Source organism: Microtus ochrogaster, chromosome 7 (assembly GCF_000317375.1).
Source record: "Microtus ochrogaster isolate Prairie Vole_2 chromosome 7, MicOch1.0, whole genome shotgun sequence".
NCBI lineage: Eukaryota > Metazoa > Chordata > Mammalia > Rodentia > Cricetidae > Microtus > Microtus ochrogaster.
This window is the reverse complement of record NC_022014.1, coordinates 28,765,959-28,779,574: the sequence shown is the minus strand read 5'-3', so window position 1 is coordinate 28,779,574 and position 13,616 is coordinate 28,765,959. Positions and strand designations below refer to the sequence as shown.

The 13,616-nt window shown below is 52.0% G+C and overlaps 3 protein-coding genes across 4 annotated transcripts in view; all 3 read left to right on the top strand.

Annotated features, from left to right (window-relative positions):
• The first annotated feature begins 6 nt into the window (after positions 1–6).
• On the top strand, positions 7–2,731 carry Gabarap (GABA type A receptor-associated protein). Its single transcript, XM_005349726.2, has 4 exons — positions 7–102; positions 633–711; positions 847–965; positions 2,252–2,731. Exons 1-4 carry the CDS (start codon positions 13–15, stop codon positions 2,315–2,317), a joined length of 354 nt encoding a protein of 117 aa, XP_005349783.1. The 5' UTR covers positions 7–12; the 3' UTR covers positions 2,318–2,731.
• An 874-nt stretch (positions 2,732–3,605) lies between these two features.
• Positions 3,606–7,721, top strand: Phf23 (PHD finger protein 23). The gene is made up of 5 exons (XM_005349723.2): positions 3,606–3,822; positions 5,344–5,375; positions 5,495–5,587; positions 6,045–6,879; positions 6,985–7,721. Exons 1-5 carry the CDS (start codon positions 3,789–3,791, stop codon positions 7,197–7,199), a joined length of 1,209 nt encoding a protein of 402 aa, XP_005349780.1. The 5' UTR covers positions 3,606–3,788; the 3' UTR covers positions 7,200–7,721.
• Positions 7,722–8,327: 606 nt separating this feature from the next.
• Positions 8,328–13,616, top strand: part of Dvl2 (dishevelled segment polarity protein 2) — a 9,864-nt gene continuing 4,575 nt past the window's right edge. The window contains exons 1-5 of one of the 2 annotated variants that reach the window (XM_013347223.2): positions 8,328–8,772; positions 12,580–12,649; positions 12,923–13,068; positions 13,204–13,301; positions 13,420–13,555. In XM_013347223.2, the coding sequence (XP_013202677.1) occupies positions 8,579–8,772; positions 12,580–12,649; positions 12,923–13,068; positions 13,204–13,301; positions 13,420–13,555 (644 nt within the window). In that variant the 5' untranslated portion in view covers positions 8,328–8,578. Of the gene's footprint in view, positions 8,773–12,579; positions 12,650–12,922; positions 13,069–13,203; positions 13,314–13,419; positions 13,556–13,616 lie in introns of both variants that reach the window. The other variant, XM_005349721.2, reaches the window with a different exon arrangement.

Below are 13,616 nucleotides of genomic sequence, written 5' to 3'. Positions count from 1 at the left end.
GTTCTCGGGAGAATGAAGTTCGTGTACAAAGAGGAGCATCCGTTCGAGAAGCGCCGCTCTGAGGGCGAGAAAATCCGAAAGAAATACCCAGACCGTGTTCCGGTAAGGACAGGATCCAGGATCAGGGCCGAGGCTTAGGGTGCTGACGCTGTCGCCACAAGATAGGCTTGAGTCTGGGGAAGCGGAGGTCAGGCTCCACCCTGTTGTAGGGTTAGAAGTCTGAAACTGTTGTTTTTGGTACCAGAGACGAGAAGCTTGTAGAAGTAGAGCTGGGACTGAGATGTGGACAGGAAGAGAGAGAGAGACCTTGGCATTTGTCAGAATGGAGGCCTTGGGGAGCTTGACAACCATGGTCATCCTTTCAGCTACCTAGATTTAAGGTAGAGTTTGACCGAAACTAGTCATCCTGTTTCTCTGATGAAAATAGTTGTGCTGTTCTGTGATCAATACTCAAATTTAGGTAAGCCAGCGAGGCCAGGATCTCTGGACTCAATGCTGCGTGCATCACGTATGTTAGGATAAAGAGAAATGAGATTGTAGTACATCTCTGTATAGGGAATATCATAGCTTGCGTTCTTCATCGATATAGCTGTGTATTTTGTGTCTACTCATTCTTAACTTCCTTTCATCAGGTGATAGTGGAAAAAGCTCCCAAAGCTCGGATAGGAGATTTGGACAAAAAGAAATACCTGGTGCCTTCAGATCTTACAGGTGGGAACGAGCCCCCAGATGCAGGTTCCTTCTGTGGGTGGGAGTACCCTCTCTGGAAGGAGGTTTCACCTGACAGCTGCTTTCTGGAAGTGCTGATGACCGCGGTGACTTTCTTGCATCTCCTGTTTTTGGCAGTGGGTCAATTCTACTTCTTGATCCGGAAGCGAATTCATCTCCGTGCTGAGGATGCCTTGTTTTTCTTTGTCAACAATGTTATTCCACCCACCAGTGCCACGATGGGTCAGCTATACCAGGTATAGTACCTTGGAATAGGAGTGTTTGGAGAGGAGTCTTGGACAGCTTAAGTAGAAGAAAGTAAAGGTCAGCAGTTCTCTGTACTAGCTGGCTTGTAAGCTTTAAAATGTCAGTGTAGTCCTGGGGAGCTGGGATTCGAACAGGAGGTAGAGTAGCTGTTCTGATTGGGACCCCTCCGACCCACGTCTCTTTCCCTCATCCAAGATGTCAGAACAGTTTGAGATCTTTGTTTTGAGAAAGGGTTTCTTTGTGTAACTCTGTCTGTCTTGGGAATTCGCTGTGTGTACCAGACTGGCCTTGAACTCACAGTTCTGCCTGCCCCTGCCTCCGGATTGCTGGGATTAAAGGGGTGTGCCACCACACCTGGTTAAGGTCCCACTCTGAATAACAGGTGTGCTGTGGTACACATTTTAAATCTTTGAAGTCCTCAGGAGGGAGGAGCCTGTCTCACTCCGAGCACACAATTTTAACCCTTTCACTTAAGAGGCAGAGACTGGTGATCTCTGAAGCTATCTTCATCAGTCAGAGAGACATATCGAGATCCTGTCTGAAAACAAACAATATAAGACCACCGAAAGTGGGGTGCAATCAAGCACACCTTCAATCTCACACTCTGGAAGTAGAAGCAGGTAGAGCGCTGTAAGTTTGAGACCAGCGTGGTCTACATAGGTAGTTTGAGGCCAGCCAGAGCTACATAGTGAGACCTTATCTCACTACGGGATTAAATGCAAACTCCAGAGAACCCAAACAAATACACGCACACACATACACCCCAAAAATAAAATAAATGAAAACAAGCAAACAAACATTGGCGGTGAGGCATTAGCATCTTGACTTGGAAACCACCTGGCTACATAGTGAATTTGAGGGCAGCCTTTCTGAAAGGAGCAACAGAAAATACGAGTGAATGGTTCTTCGGGTGTATTTTGAATCTTAAGTTGCCTTGGATGTTTCTAACTGTCCTTTCTTTCCAGTTGTCATTCCTTTCCAGTTGCTGGAATTACCAGGCTGTGCTTAAAGGAATGATTGTTTGTTTGTTTTGATTTTGGTTTTTCAAGACAGGGTTTCTTAGTCTTAAGAGCCACTTTCACTTTGTAGACCAGTCTGGCCTTGAACTCACAGAGATCCACCTTCCACCTCCCCTAGTGCTGGGGTTAAGAGTTTAAGGGTGTGTACCACCACCATTAGGCTAAAAGAATGAGCCTTGAGGAATGTCTTGGGGGTGGTAAATAGTTGAAGTAACTAAATCCAAGTTGCCATCACACCCTTTCTTGTTTCACTGTAGGAGCACCACGAGGAAGACTTCTTTCTATACATCGCCTACAGTGATGAAAGCGTCTACGGTCTGTGAAGCTGCTGTCCCTGAGGTGGGGGGTTCCATTCTACAAGGAGAGGTGGCGCTCCTTCCTTGACATCTACTTCCTCCTTCAGGCGAAAACACCATCTCCTTCTTCAGGACCTGCACTTACTGTTTGCGGCTGTTTCTCCTGTCCCTCTCAGCAGGAGGGGTAGTGGTGGACACAGTCTCTGTACGTCTCCTTTCTCTCCCCTCGTTCGCCCTCATTCCCACTCTGCTTTAGACTTCTTGATTGTCAATCTCTGTCACATCCGTTGATTGTTTTGGTTTCTATTCCCTTTCTAACTGCCCAAGCAGGCTCCCTTCCTTTCAGTACCTTCTTTTTGGGGGGTAGATGGAAGGGATTAACATTGTCGGGGGGAGGTAGGAGGCACATCAATAAAGAAGAAACCACCGAGCTGAACTGAATTTTGCCCTGTGTCATTCCACCTCCTGTTTGTTTCAAGTGTCAGGAACTTCAGTGGTGGGAAGGAGAAGAAATGGGTATAAGTCAGAGAAACAGAAACACTTTTTGTGTTGGTATTTCCCTCTGAAAAAAGCTGGGCTTTCTTTAATGAATGAAATAATGTGAGCATTATCGCATGAAACTTTGATTTATATGTGTGTATATTGGCTTGCGATGTAAACAAAGGGGTGGTGGTGTTCACTGTGGTTACTTATGGGAGAAAGTTTGGAAGACCACTTTTAGGTTTGCATATCCAAATTTGTTACTACAGAGAAAGGATGTTTGGGAGGGGGTGAGAGGACTGTCTTTCACCGGCTGTCACTTGCAGAGTTTGTGCCTGTGTGTGGGATCCTGTAAAGTGAAATTTGAGAGAGACAAATACTGGGAGAAGGGTGCTATTATCACTAGGAGAACTTCATCTCCCAGCATTCATGTCTACTTGGCCGGAAGTGGGGCGGTTCCCTGAGGGATAAAAAGAAGGTACAAAATGAGGCAGTATGGTGGCCGAGAGTTCTAATCCCTTCTTCATCTACTTTCTTGGTCCCGCCCAGCCTACACTTCCCGGGAGTCAGTGCGCACTCTTCCGCTGTACGTCTCTGGCTCTGGATCGCCCCACCATTCCCCTGGTTGGGGGAAAGCTGTCTCTTGCGCCTGCGCCAATCCGTGGTTTACTGGGAACTGAAGTTCCGGAGGATCTTAAACTCCGCTTTCAGCTGCCCCTGCGCAGACTACAAATCCCTTGGTGCACCGCGCGGCGGAGCCGGAGGGGAGGGGGAGAAGGGAGGGAGGCGAGAGGAGGAGGAGGGAGCAGGCGGCCGGCGGTGCGGGGGGGAGGGGGCCCGGTCCGGGAGTGCGGGAGGCAGTGGTAGAGGGAGGTGGCGGTAGCGGACTGGAGTCTCAACCGCGCCAAGGCGGACACTTCGGTGGAGCGAGGCACTAGAAACACGGAGCACCCAAGGCAGCACCGGGAATCCCGGCTTAGAGGAGGGGGTCGCCGGACCGGGTGGAGGGGAGGGGGCGATGCTGGAAGCCATGGCGGAGCCCAGTCCCGAAGGTAAGCGCTCCGTAGGCACAGAGGGCAGGGAGAGGGTGAGAATTCATTTGGCAAAGTTGGAGGTCGAGCCCCGGCACCCAGCGGGGGAGTGCGGGAAAAGGGGTCGGGGGCCTGGCTCTTGAGGTGGGAGAGCGACGAGTTGAGGGAGCTTGGAGAAAAGAGGAGTGGGAGACTGGGTCGAGATAGTTAGACATCAGGCACGGTGTGGATGGCGGTGGTGGGGTGTCCGGGGATAGGCGCTGGCAGCCTAGCTTCGGGGGCTGGAGCCTGAAGAGGCCTCGGACTGGCTGGCGCTCCGAAGCAGGGAGGCTGGGGGAATCCGGTTGCCGGAGAGTAGTTGAGAGAGCTCGGCGAGGGTTGAGTGAGGGGCCCGGTAGTTGGCCGAGGTGGGGGAGTTTGTGACGGTGGCGCTTGAGCGCCTAGTAGTTGCCGCCAGAGAGAGGCTGGTGATTGTTAAGAGGGGTGGGCAGGTAGTTGTGGGGAACGGAGAGGGTCTGGGTATTGTCTCCGGTAGAGCCCGGTACTCCGGGGTAGTTGTGGGGCCAGATAACTGGGAAGCGAACCTAGCCCGGTACTTGTAGGGGCGGCTGGGCGAGGTGTGGGGGGGTTAAGACCGGCAACTTGCGGGGGGGGGGTTGGTCTGCTAGGGCAGGAGCTTGCGAGTTGTGGAGCGTCTTAGGGGGCAGCGGCGGCTTGGGGGGCTGCTCTGGAGTGCCTGGATGGGGACCGGGGGCTAGAGTTTAGGGGCCCGGCCTAGGGACTCGCTGAGTACGGGGGCGGGAGGGGAATGGCCGGAGAAGCTCGGAACTGGGCCCGGGGGCCCGGCGGGGAGCCCGAAGAGCTCGAGACGGGGAGGGGCCAAAGCCCCGGATGGGGGCGGAGGGACAGCAAAATTGTGGGGAGCGCGGCTGTGGGGGGGCAGGTGGGGTTGTGTCCGGGCTGCAGCTCTCTGCCTGTCCCGGACGCGAAGTAGTGTTGGGAGTGTGTGCCCGCGTGTGTTTTGGGTGGGGGTAAGGGGCGCGCCCGGCCTCGTGTTCGAGTAGAAGGGGCCGGAGGGCGGGGAGCAGTTCAGCGTGGTCATCCTGGCCCCTGGGGCGGTCGGCCGGCCGCCGTGCAGAGCCCAGGGCAGTGGAGCGCGGCCGGGTAGGAACTCCGGGCTCCCGGCGGGCGCGTGTGAAGGACGGGGGCGGGCGGTGGCCTGGTCTCGCCCCGGGAGCGGTATGGCGGGGTGGGGCGCCAAGAGAGCCGAGTTGACTGGAGAGGCTGGGAGGGGGCGGGGCGCTGGGCCTCTGGTTGGGGGAAGGGGAGCGCTATAGCGAGGCCGGTGAGGGCGCCGCGCCCAGGCTCCGCCCCTTGGGGCGGAAGGGGGAGCAGGGGCGGGTCCGGCACAGCTGGGGGCTGGCTGGTTTGGCTGGCGATCTAACAGTCAGTAGGTGGGATTGGGTTGAGACCGCCGATGTCTAGATGGAGGATTTTGGTCTCTTTCCTAGTGCCTTGACTCAGCTTTTATTGATTTCACAGATCCACCTCCGACTCTTAAGCCAGAGACTCAGGTGAGCTGTCCCTTACTTTTGGCTAGTGACTGCTTGACAATTTGGGGGCTGAGATTGTGGAAATGGCCCTATAACATTCGTGCCTGGCTTCCATTTGATCCATGTTTCCTGCCTTTTAGCCACCAGAGAAACGGCGGAGAACAATTGAGGATTTCAACAAATTCTGCAGTTTTGTCTTGGCTTACGCGGGTTACATCCCTCCTAGCAAAGAGGTAGGAAATGGAAAAGTGGCTGACTTGAGTCAGTGTGAACTACTTTATAGGAAGATCCTGCTGTAATAATATGTAAGACTGAGAAAATTGGAAGATTTTAGGGCTGTGGTGGGAAAGCTGGGATGGAGGGGTGGAGTCACGGCAATAACTGGCTTCGACAGCACTAACGAAAGTTTGGAGCGTTGGTCAAGATTTTTTTCAGTGGTCTTTTTTGTGTTGTTAAATGGAAAGTTTCCGGTAAGTTGGAAGGAGGAAAGTATAGGACGAGCAAATGAGCTACAGAACACAGTCTAAGGATTATGGCTCCAGCTCCAGGCAAGAGCCCTGGGGAGATACTGATGAAGACTGGGTGAAGGTTTGGGGTAGGGACATGTCTAGTTCCTGGTTTTTGTGCTGGCTATGTGGCAGGGCTGAGCTGTCACTAGACTCCTGATCCTGGTCTCTTCCTCCTTTTAAGGAAAGCGATTGGCCAGCTTCTGGCTCTAGCTCTCCATTGCGAGGTGAGAGTGCAGCGGACAGTGATGGCTGGGACTCAGCCCCCTCGGACCTTCGAACTATCCAGACTTTTGTTAAGAAAGCAAAGTCATCAAAGAGGAGGGCAGCTCAAGCAGGTCCTACCCAGCCAGGACCCCCAAGGTCCACTTTCTCTCGTCTGCAGGCCCCTGACAGCGCCACTTTGCTGGAGAAGATGAAGCTCAAGGACTCTCTGTTTGATCTGGATGGGCCCAAAGTGGCATCTCCACTGTCTCCCACATCCCTGACGCATACCTCCCGGTCCCCTGCTGCTCTCACCCCAGTGCCACTTTCCCAGGGGGACCTTTCTCAGCCTCGAAAGAAGGACCGAAAGAACAGAAAGTTGGGACCTGGGGGTGGGGCTGGCTTTGGGGTGCTTCGGAGGCCTCGACCGGCTCCTGGGGATGGGGAAAAACGATCTCGAATCAAGAAGAGCAAGAAGCGGAAGTTGAAAAAGGCAGACCGTGGGGATAGACTCCCACCTCCTGGCCCTCCTAGGGCACCTCCCAGTGATACAGACTCTGAAGAGGAGGAAGAAGAGGAGGAGGAGGAGGATGAAGAAGAGATGACGGCAGTGGTGGGTGGTGAAGTCCCAGTTCCTGTGCTCCCAGCTCCCCCTGAAGCCCCCAGGCCCCCTGTTACAGTGCATCCTGAAGGTGCTCCCCCTACTGATAGTGAAGGCAAGGAGGTGGGCAGCACAGAAACAAGCCAAGATGGAGATGCCAGCTCCAGTGAAGGCGAGATGCGGGTCATGGATGAGGACATCATGGTGGAATCAGGTGAGAAGGTTTAGAACTGCCCAGGGTGGGGAGCCAGGATGATGGGTTTGGGGGACATGATGAGTCGAGCCTTAAAGCCAAACACTAAACAAACTCTTTTTCTAGGTGATGACTCGTGGGATCTGATCACATGTTACTGCAGAAAGCCCTTTGCTGGGCGGCCCATGATTGAGTGCAGCCTGTGTGGGACATGGATCCACCTCTCCTGCGCTAAGATTAAAAAGACCAACGTTCCTGACTTCTTTTATTGCCAGAAATGCAAGGAACTTCGGCCAGAGGCCCGGCGGTTAGGGGGTCTTCCTAAATCGGGAGAACCCTGACATCACTCTTTGAGGCTGGAACTTTGACATTACTTGGGAACTGAGCCTCAGAGTCTTCAGCCTCTTCAAGGCCGGAATTCCCAAGGGAGACTTGTTTGAGTGTCTTCTCTGTCCTTCCTGCTCCATGAACTTGAATTAGACCCATTACAGTTGGGTCAGGGGAGGCTGGGTTTATAGACAAAATCTGTCCGGTGAACCTGCCACCCTTTTCCACATTCAGGGCCGGGCTCAGACTGGGCTGTAACAGGATAGTTGTCTATAAACTGTAGTGTAAATACAGCACTCCCTCATGGTTTCCTCTCTCCCACTCCCATTCACTTTCTTCCACACCGGTTGTATTTTTAATTTTGGACTCCCCATGTTTGAGCATGGTGGTTGTTCAAAGGCGGAGTACCATACCTGGTGGAGTGGGGGAGGAAAGCAAAAGGTGTCAATTATCACTAGCCTCGTTTTTAATAATATTGGCTGCTTGTACAGACAGCCAGCGTGTTGTAAATAAAGCAGAGTGGGCTCTTGTGTTTTGCAATCCTCGTTGTCCTGTTTGGGCAGGGGGGTCTTGGGGAAACCTGGCAGTTGTCTTATTGGAGTTGGGACTGAAACCCACCTTTAGGGTCCAGGGCTGTAATTGCACAATTTGGGAGATGGAGACAGAAGATTTAGGGGCTAAGGCTGGCTTGACTACATGAAGTCAAAGCCCCACATCATCCTCACCCAAAGTCAAATCTTGGACTAGCTCCCAGCTTTTCTCAAGCCAGAGGCCACCCTAAGGGGCCACTTTGTTTTGCAATTCTCGCTTTACTGATAACCTGCCCGCTCATCCCCCATAGTTGCCCCTGAGGTGTTTTGAGCTCTGGGCTTGGGATGGGTAAAGCGAAGTGGGAGCCCCTCATCAGCATTCTAAGAGCTGAAGCCGGGTTGGCCATAGTACTTGGTGTGGGGCGGGGTGCACGCTTGGGGGCGGAGTCATTTAGGGCCGAAGACCGTTGCTCTAGGCAGCGATCACGTGAGGGTTTAGGAGGAGCTTATATAGTAACGTGACTCAGGAAAGTCACGTGAAGGCCGGTCGGCTGCGCAAAGTGGGCGGGCTTGTGTCACGTGGCATGGGGAGAGGTGGGCGGGGACCTCGACAGTGTTCGCGACGTTGGTGGCGGTGGTGCTGGTGGTGGTGGACATCTGCTTTGGGGTCCAGAGCTTTGGGTCTTGCTCTACGGCTCTAAGCTATTACCCCGCTGCTCCACGCCGTCCTCCTTGGGCGCATCTCCCGCACTGGCCCTGCCCTGTCGGCGGTAGCACGTCAATTTGCGGGTGTGCGCAGGCGCGGCGGGGGCGCCTAGTCCCGTTGGGTGGGCGGCTGAGCCCGGGAGCGCGCGAGCGAGACCATGGCGGGCAGCGGCGCGGGGGGCGGTGGTGTAGGCGAGACGAAGGTGATTTACCATCTGGATGAGGAAGAAACTCCCTACCTGGTGAAGATTCCTGTCCCGGCAGAGCGCATCACCCTCGGCGATTTCAAGAGCGTTTTGCAGCGGCCCGCGGGCGCTAAGTACTTTTTCAAGTCTATGGATCAGGATTTTGGGTAAGCGCGAGGCCTAGACTGGGAAGGACGATGGGTGTGCTAGAATGGATTGGGCGATATTGAGGGGGACAGGTCTGCCTTGGAATTTTTCTGGCCTGTAGTGGAATCTAGCATATTGTGCTATGCTAGGGTTGATCGCCCATCCCAAGACGGACAAGGTTGAACACAGAGAGCTTGAGAAGAACGGACTAGACTTTAGTAAACCAGAGGCAAGGAAATTTGGTTGGAATAATGGGACACACTGGTTTGTTTGACCATTCTCTCCACTTGATTTTAACCAAAAGGCTAAGAGGAGATGCTTGCAGACAGTCTAGGATGTGCTGATTTCAGATTCGTTTATCTTTTGGTAGTCTGGTGTGTTCTCAGACGTCTGCACGAGAATTATATAGGACTATTCTGTAGCTTTTTGTTTGTTTATTTGCTCGTTTTGATTTGTTCTTTTGTTATGAGACAGGTCTTTATTCTTTGTATCCTAGGCTGATTTCGAACTAATAGAGTTCCTGCTTCAGCCTTGAGAGCTCGAATTAACAGGTGTGAGCCAATACGCTGGGCATGCAGAGTCATTATGTAGATTGGGCTTAGCGTTAGACAATCTAGGCTATCCTGGTTTATTAATTAGGTCCCATATTATTTTGGGACGGTGTAATCTGTAATAATGAAGAGAGGTCTCTGTTGGAATATCTTAGGCTGTTTAGAAGTAGATTTTTCTGGCAAAGTTTGTACCATTCTGGACTCTACTGGGGTCTTCTTAGTTTCTCTTAGGGCTAGACCTTCCTTCCTTACTCCTGTCCCCTGGTTGGGGCTGGGGAGGAAATTGGAGGTTTGTTTGTTTTATTTTAAAGATATTTTATGTGTATGGGTGTTTTGCATGGGTGCTTATTTGTGCACCAGAAGCATGCAATGCCCACACAAATCAGAAGATGGCATGGGGTCTCTTGGAACTGGAGTTATATATGTGAGCCACTATGTGGGTGCTGGGAATTGCACTCCAGTCCTTTGGAAGAGCAGTCAGTGCTCTTAACTGCTAAGACAGGATTTCATTCTGTAACTAAAACTAGCTAGAGCTCACAATGTGGAACAGGCTCACCTTGAACCTGTAGCGGCCTTTGCTCTACTTCTGTATCCTGAGTGCCAGGACCAGAGATGTGCGACACTATACCTGGCCTAGATGTGGGTTTATTGTTACAAGACGGGGACAGATAGATACAAATAGGCTGGTGGTGCCAGTCCAGACAGCTGTATTGGGGTCTCACAGATGAGACTGGTGCAGACAGGTGCTTGCGTGGAGACCCTGGGGCTCTAGTAGAATAGATTGGGTTCTGGGGTAATTTGGGACATTCTGGGTGATTCTGGGCTGGATGCAGAGTAAGGCAGTCTTTTGTTTTGTCGCTCCTGGGACTGAACCTTCTGTGTTGGAAGGTAGAGTGCATTAGGGTCAGATACCCTGAGTTGGCATCAGCAAGGGATAACAGGGTACTGGGAGGAGAGGTTAGCTACGGCCTGGCTTGGGGAGAGACTCCCTTACCTGTGAAGTCTTCGGTTGGAGTATATTCCCTGTCAACTGGAACGGAACAAACTGGACTCTCGCTAAAGATTGTTTGACATGGGCAAAGTGATACTGTCTAGGGGGTTGTCTTGGATTTAAGTCAAGGTTCTTCTTTTTGCATTATAATTTCAGGCAATTTATTTAACTTTTGTGCTTTGATTTCTTCATCTGTGGATTGATGATAATCATAGTGTAAAAGGCTTAATTTAGGTGCACAGCACATGGTAAATTCATTTAGCACTGAGGCTAACTAGTTCGTAGACTAGATTATAGTGATATGAAATTGCCTGCCTTGAAGGAGACTGGGCCCTGTTGAGGTTGGGTTATCTTGGGAAGAGTTGTACACACTGAGCAGACCGGTGGGGACTGGGCTCTGTCATCTTGACAGCGGGTATATGAGACATATACATACCCTCAAAATGAGTCATATACCCAAGGCCCCAGAGCATATTAGGCTAGGGTTAATCAGCTAAGAGGTTTTATTATCTTTATTTTTTAGACCTTTTTTGTTTAATTTTATATATATGAGTGTTTGCCCGCACGCATGTATGTGTGTGTGTGCACCGTGTGCATGCCTGCTGCCTGTGAACATTAGAAAAGACGGTCAGCTCTCGGAACTGGAGTTACGGACGGTTGCGAGCTACTTACTATGTGAGTGCTGGGAACTAAACCTGGGTCTTCTGCAAGAGCCAACTGAGCCAGCTCTTCAGCCCCCAGACAAGAAGTTGTAGTTTGAAGGTGAGGGTGTGTGTATGTGGAAGCAGGCTTCATGTCTCATACTTTGTCACCATGTACTTGCTAATGATTTCTTGTGGGTATCGAGAAGGAACAAGTCTAGTCCGCTGCAGGAACCTGTAGGAGGCTGGCCTCCCAGGCTGAGCAGATTGCTTAATGAGATGAGGCAGCCGGGGAAATGGGAAGCTAGTTCCCCTCTTTGTGGGAGCTCTCCTAGTGGGGAGTATTAAGGTTGCATGAAGGGTGTTTTTACCCAGCAAAGGCCACACATCTGGACAGTCTCTGGATGTGAATTAGAGAGAACTGCACAGCAGAGAATTACACAGGGACCAGAGCATTTTATGGGACAGATGTGTAGAATGGAGATAAGGTTAGCAAGGCTCCTAAATTAGATATTTGGAGCACTGGAGAACTGTCCCAGAAGGCCTGTGGAGTGGTACTTCAAGGTTTGGATCAAATGGGAAGTTTTTTTTTTAAGATTTTATTTATTTATTATGTATAGAAAGTCTGTCTCCATGTATACCTGTAGGCCAGAGGGCACCAGATCTCATTACAGATGGTTGTGAGCCACCATGTGGTTGCTGGGGAATTGAACTCAGGTCCTCTGGAAGAACAGTCAGTGCTCTTAACCGCTGAGCCATCTCTCCAGCCCGGGAAGAAGTCTTTGGAGGAGCATTGGCTCTCCAAGGATGAGCTGGGGCTGAGGGTGGAGTAAGATCAGGAGAGCAGCTGGAGTTTATTTACATGTGAAAATAAATAGTTTCATTGTAGAAGCATAGGAGCCAGGCCATGGCAATGGGTGAAAGTTATGGTGACACGCCTGTAGTCCCAGGAGGCAGAGGCAGGCAGGTCTCTGTGAGTTTGAGGCCAATCTGCACCCTGATCTATATAGTGAATTCCAGGCCATCCTAGGGTACAAAATGAGGGCCTCTGCCCCCCTCCCCCGAAAAAAAGGCAGAGGATTGGGTCTGGAGAGATGGCTTGGTCATCTTTTAGAGGACCTGAGTTCAGTTCCTAGCACCCAAATAGTAGCTCAGACTGCCAGTGAGTCCAGCTCTGGGGCCTGATGCCCTCTCCTGTCCTCTGCAGGCGCCCTCACACACTCGGGTCAGTGACAGTCATTCACATGGACATGCACGTTCAAAAACATACAGGGTGCTAGCCAGAGTCAACATGCTTGGATAGGATGGAGATTGGGAGAGACTTTGAATGAGATTTTGGGGGTGCTAGTCTCTCTCTCTCTCTTGCTTGTGCTCTCAGTTTTCCAGACAGGGTTTTTCTGTAGCGTTGGCTGTCCTGGAATTCACTGTGTAGACCAGGCTGGCCTTGGATCTGCCTGCTCTGCCTGCTCTGCCTCCCAAGTGCTGCTGCTTGCTGCTGCTGCTTCTGGATTTTTATTTGTTTTGTTTGTTTTTTTGGAGACGGGGTCTCTATGTAACCCTCCTGCCTCTGCCTTCCAAGTTTTAGAGTTGAAGGTGTGAGCCAACGTGCCTGGCATCTTCCTGACCGCTCTGCTTTCTCCACAGGGTGGTGAAGGAAGAGATTTCAGACGACAATGCACGCCTCCCATGCTTCAATGGAAGGGTTGTCTCCTGGGTAAGGGGAGGCATTACCAAGCTGCTTCCAACCCCAGTCTTCCTACGGCCTCCCCCGCTGTCCAGTCATTGGGGGCCCTGGCTGCCCACGTCTCTCTTTGTAGAAGCAGTGGGCATTCCTCAGCCTTCTCTTTCTATAGCCTCCCATACTGGTTGCTTTTTTTTTTCTGGGTTGTTCTAGGCTTCTGAGACCCTGGTCTCTCTCTGCCCATTTCCCGTAGTCTTGCCACTTAAACAGCTACCCAGTGGAGCCATGTTTTCTTGCCCCCTTTAGCTAGTGTCATCAGATAACCCCCAGCCTGAGATGGCTCCCCCAGCCCATGAGTCTCGGACAGAGCTGGTTCCTCCACCTCCGCCATTACCTCCTTTGCCTCCAGAAAGGACCAGTGGCATTGGGGACTCAAGGCCGCCGTCCTTCCAGTGAGTCCTTTACGTTCTTGAGTCCAGGGGAGGGAAGCGAAGATGGCCTTCAGCCCACGCCCTTGGAGAGGGGAGACTGAGGATTCGGTGCTCTGCCCCGCTGACATTGTTTGGAAACTGTCTCTACCTATGTAGCCCTAATGTATCCAGCAGCCATGAAAATCTAGAGCCTGAGACAGAAACTGAGTCTGTTGTGTCGCTGAGACGAGAACGACCTCGAAGGAGAGACAGCAGTGAGCATGGCGGTGAGGGGACAGCCCTGGAGGCAGGGTAGATTGGGACCTGGGAGGGGAGGCAAACCTCAGCATGAAGAGTGGGAGGCCTGGTCCTGAGGTTCTCATTTATACATAGCTGGTGGCCACAGGCCCAGTGGCACCTCAAGGCTGGAGCGCCACCTGGCTGGGTACGAGAGTTCCTCCACTCTCATGACTAGTGAGCTGGAGAGCACCAGCCTAGGAGACTCTGATGAGGATGACACCATGAGCAGGTGTGTTTCACACATCTCTGTCTCTGCCCAGGGCTTCCTCCATCACCCCTCCCCCCTCCCC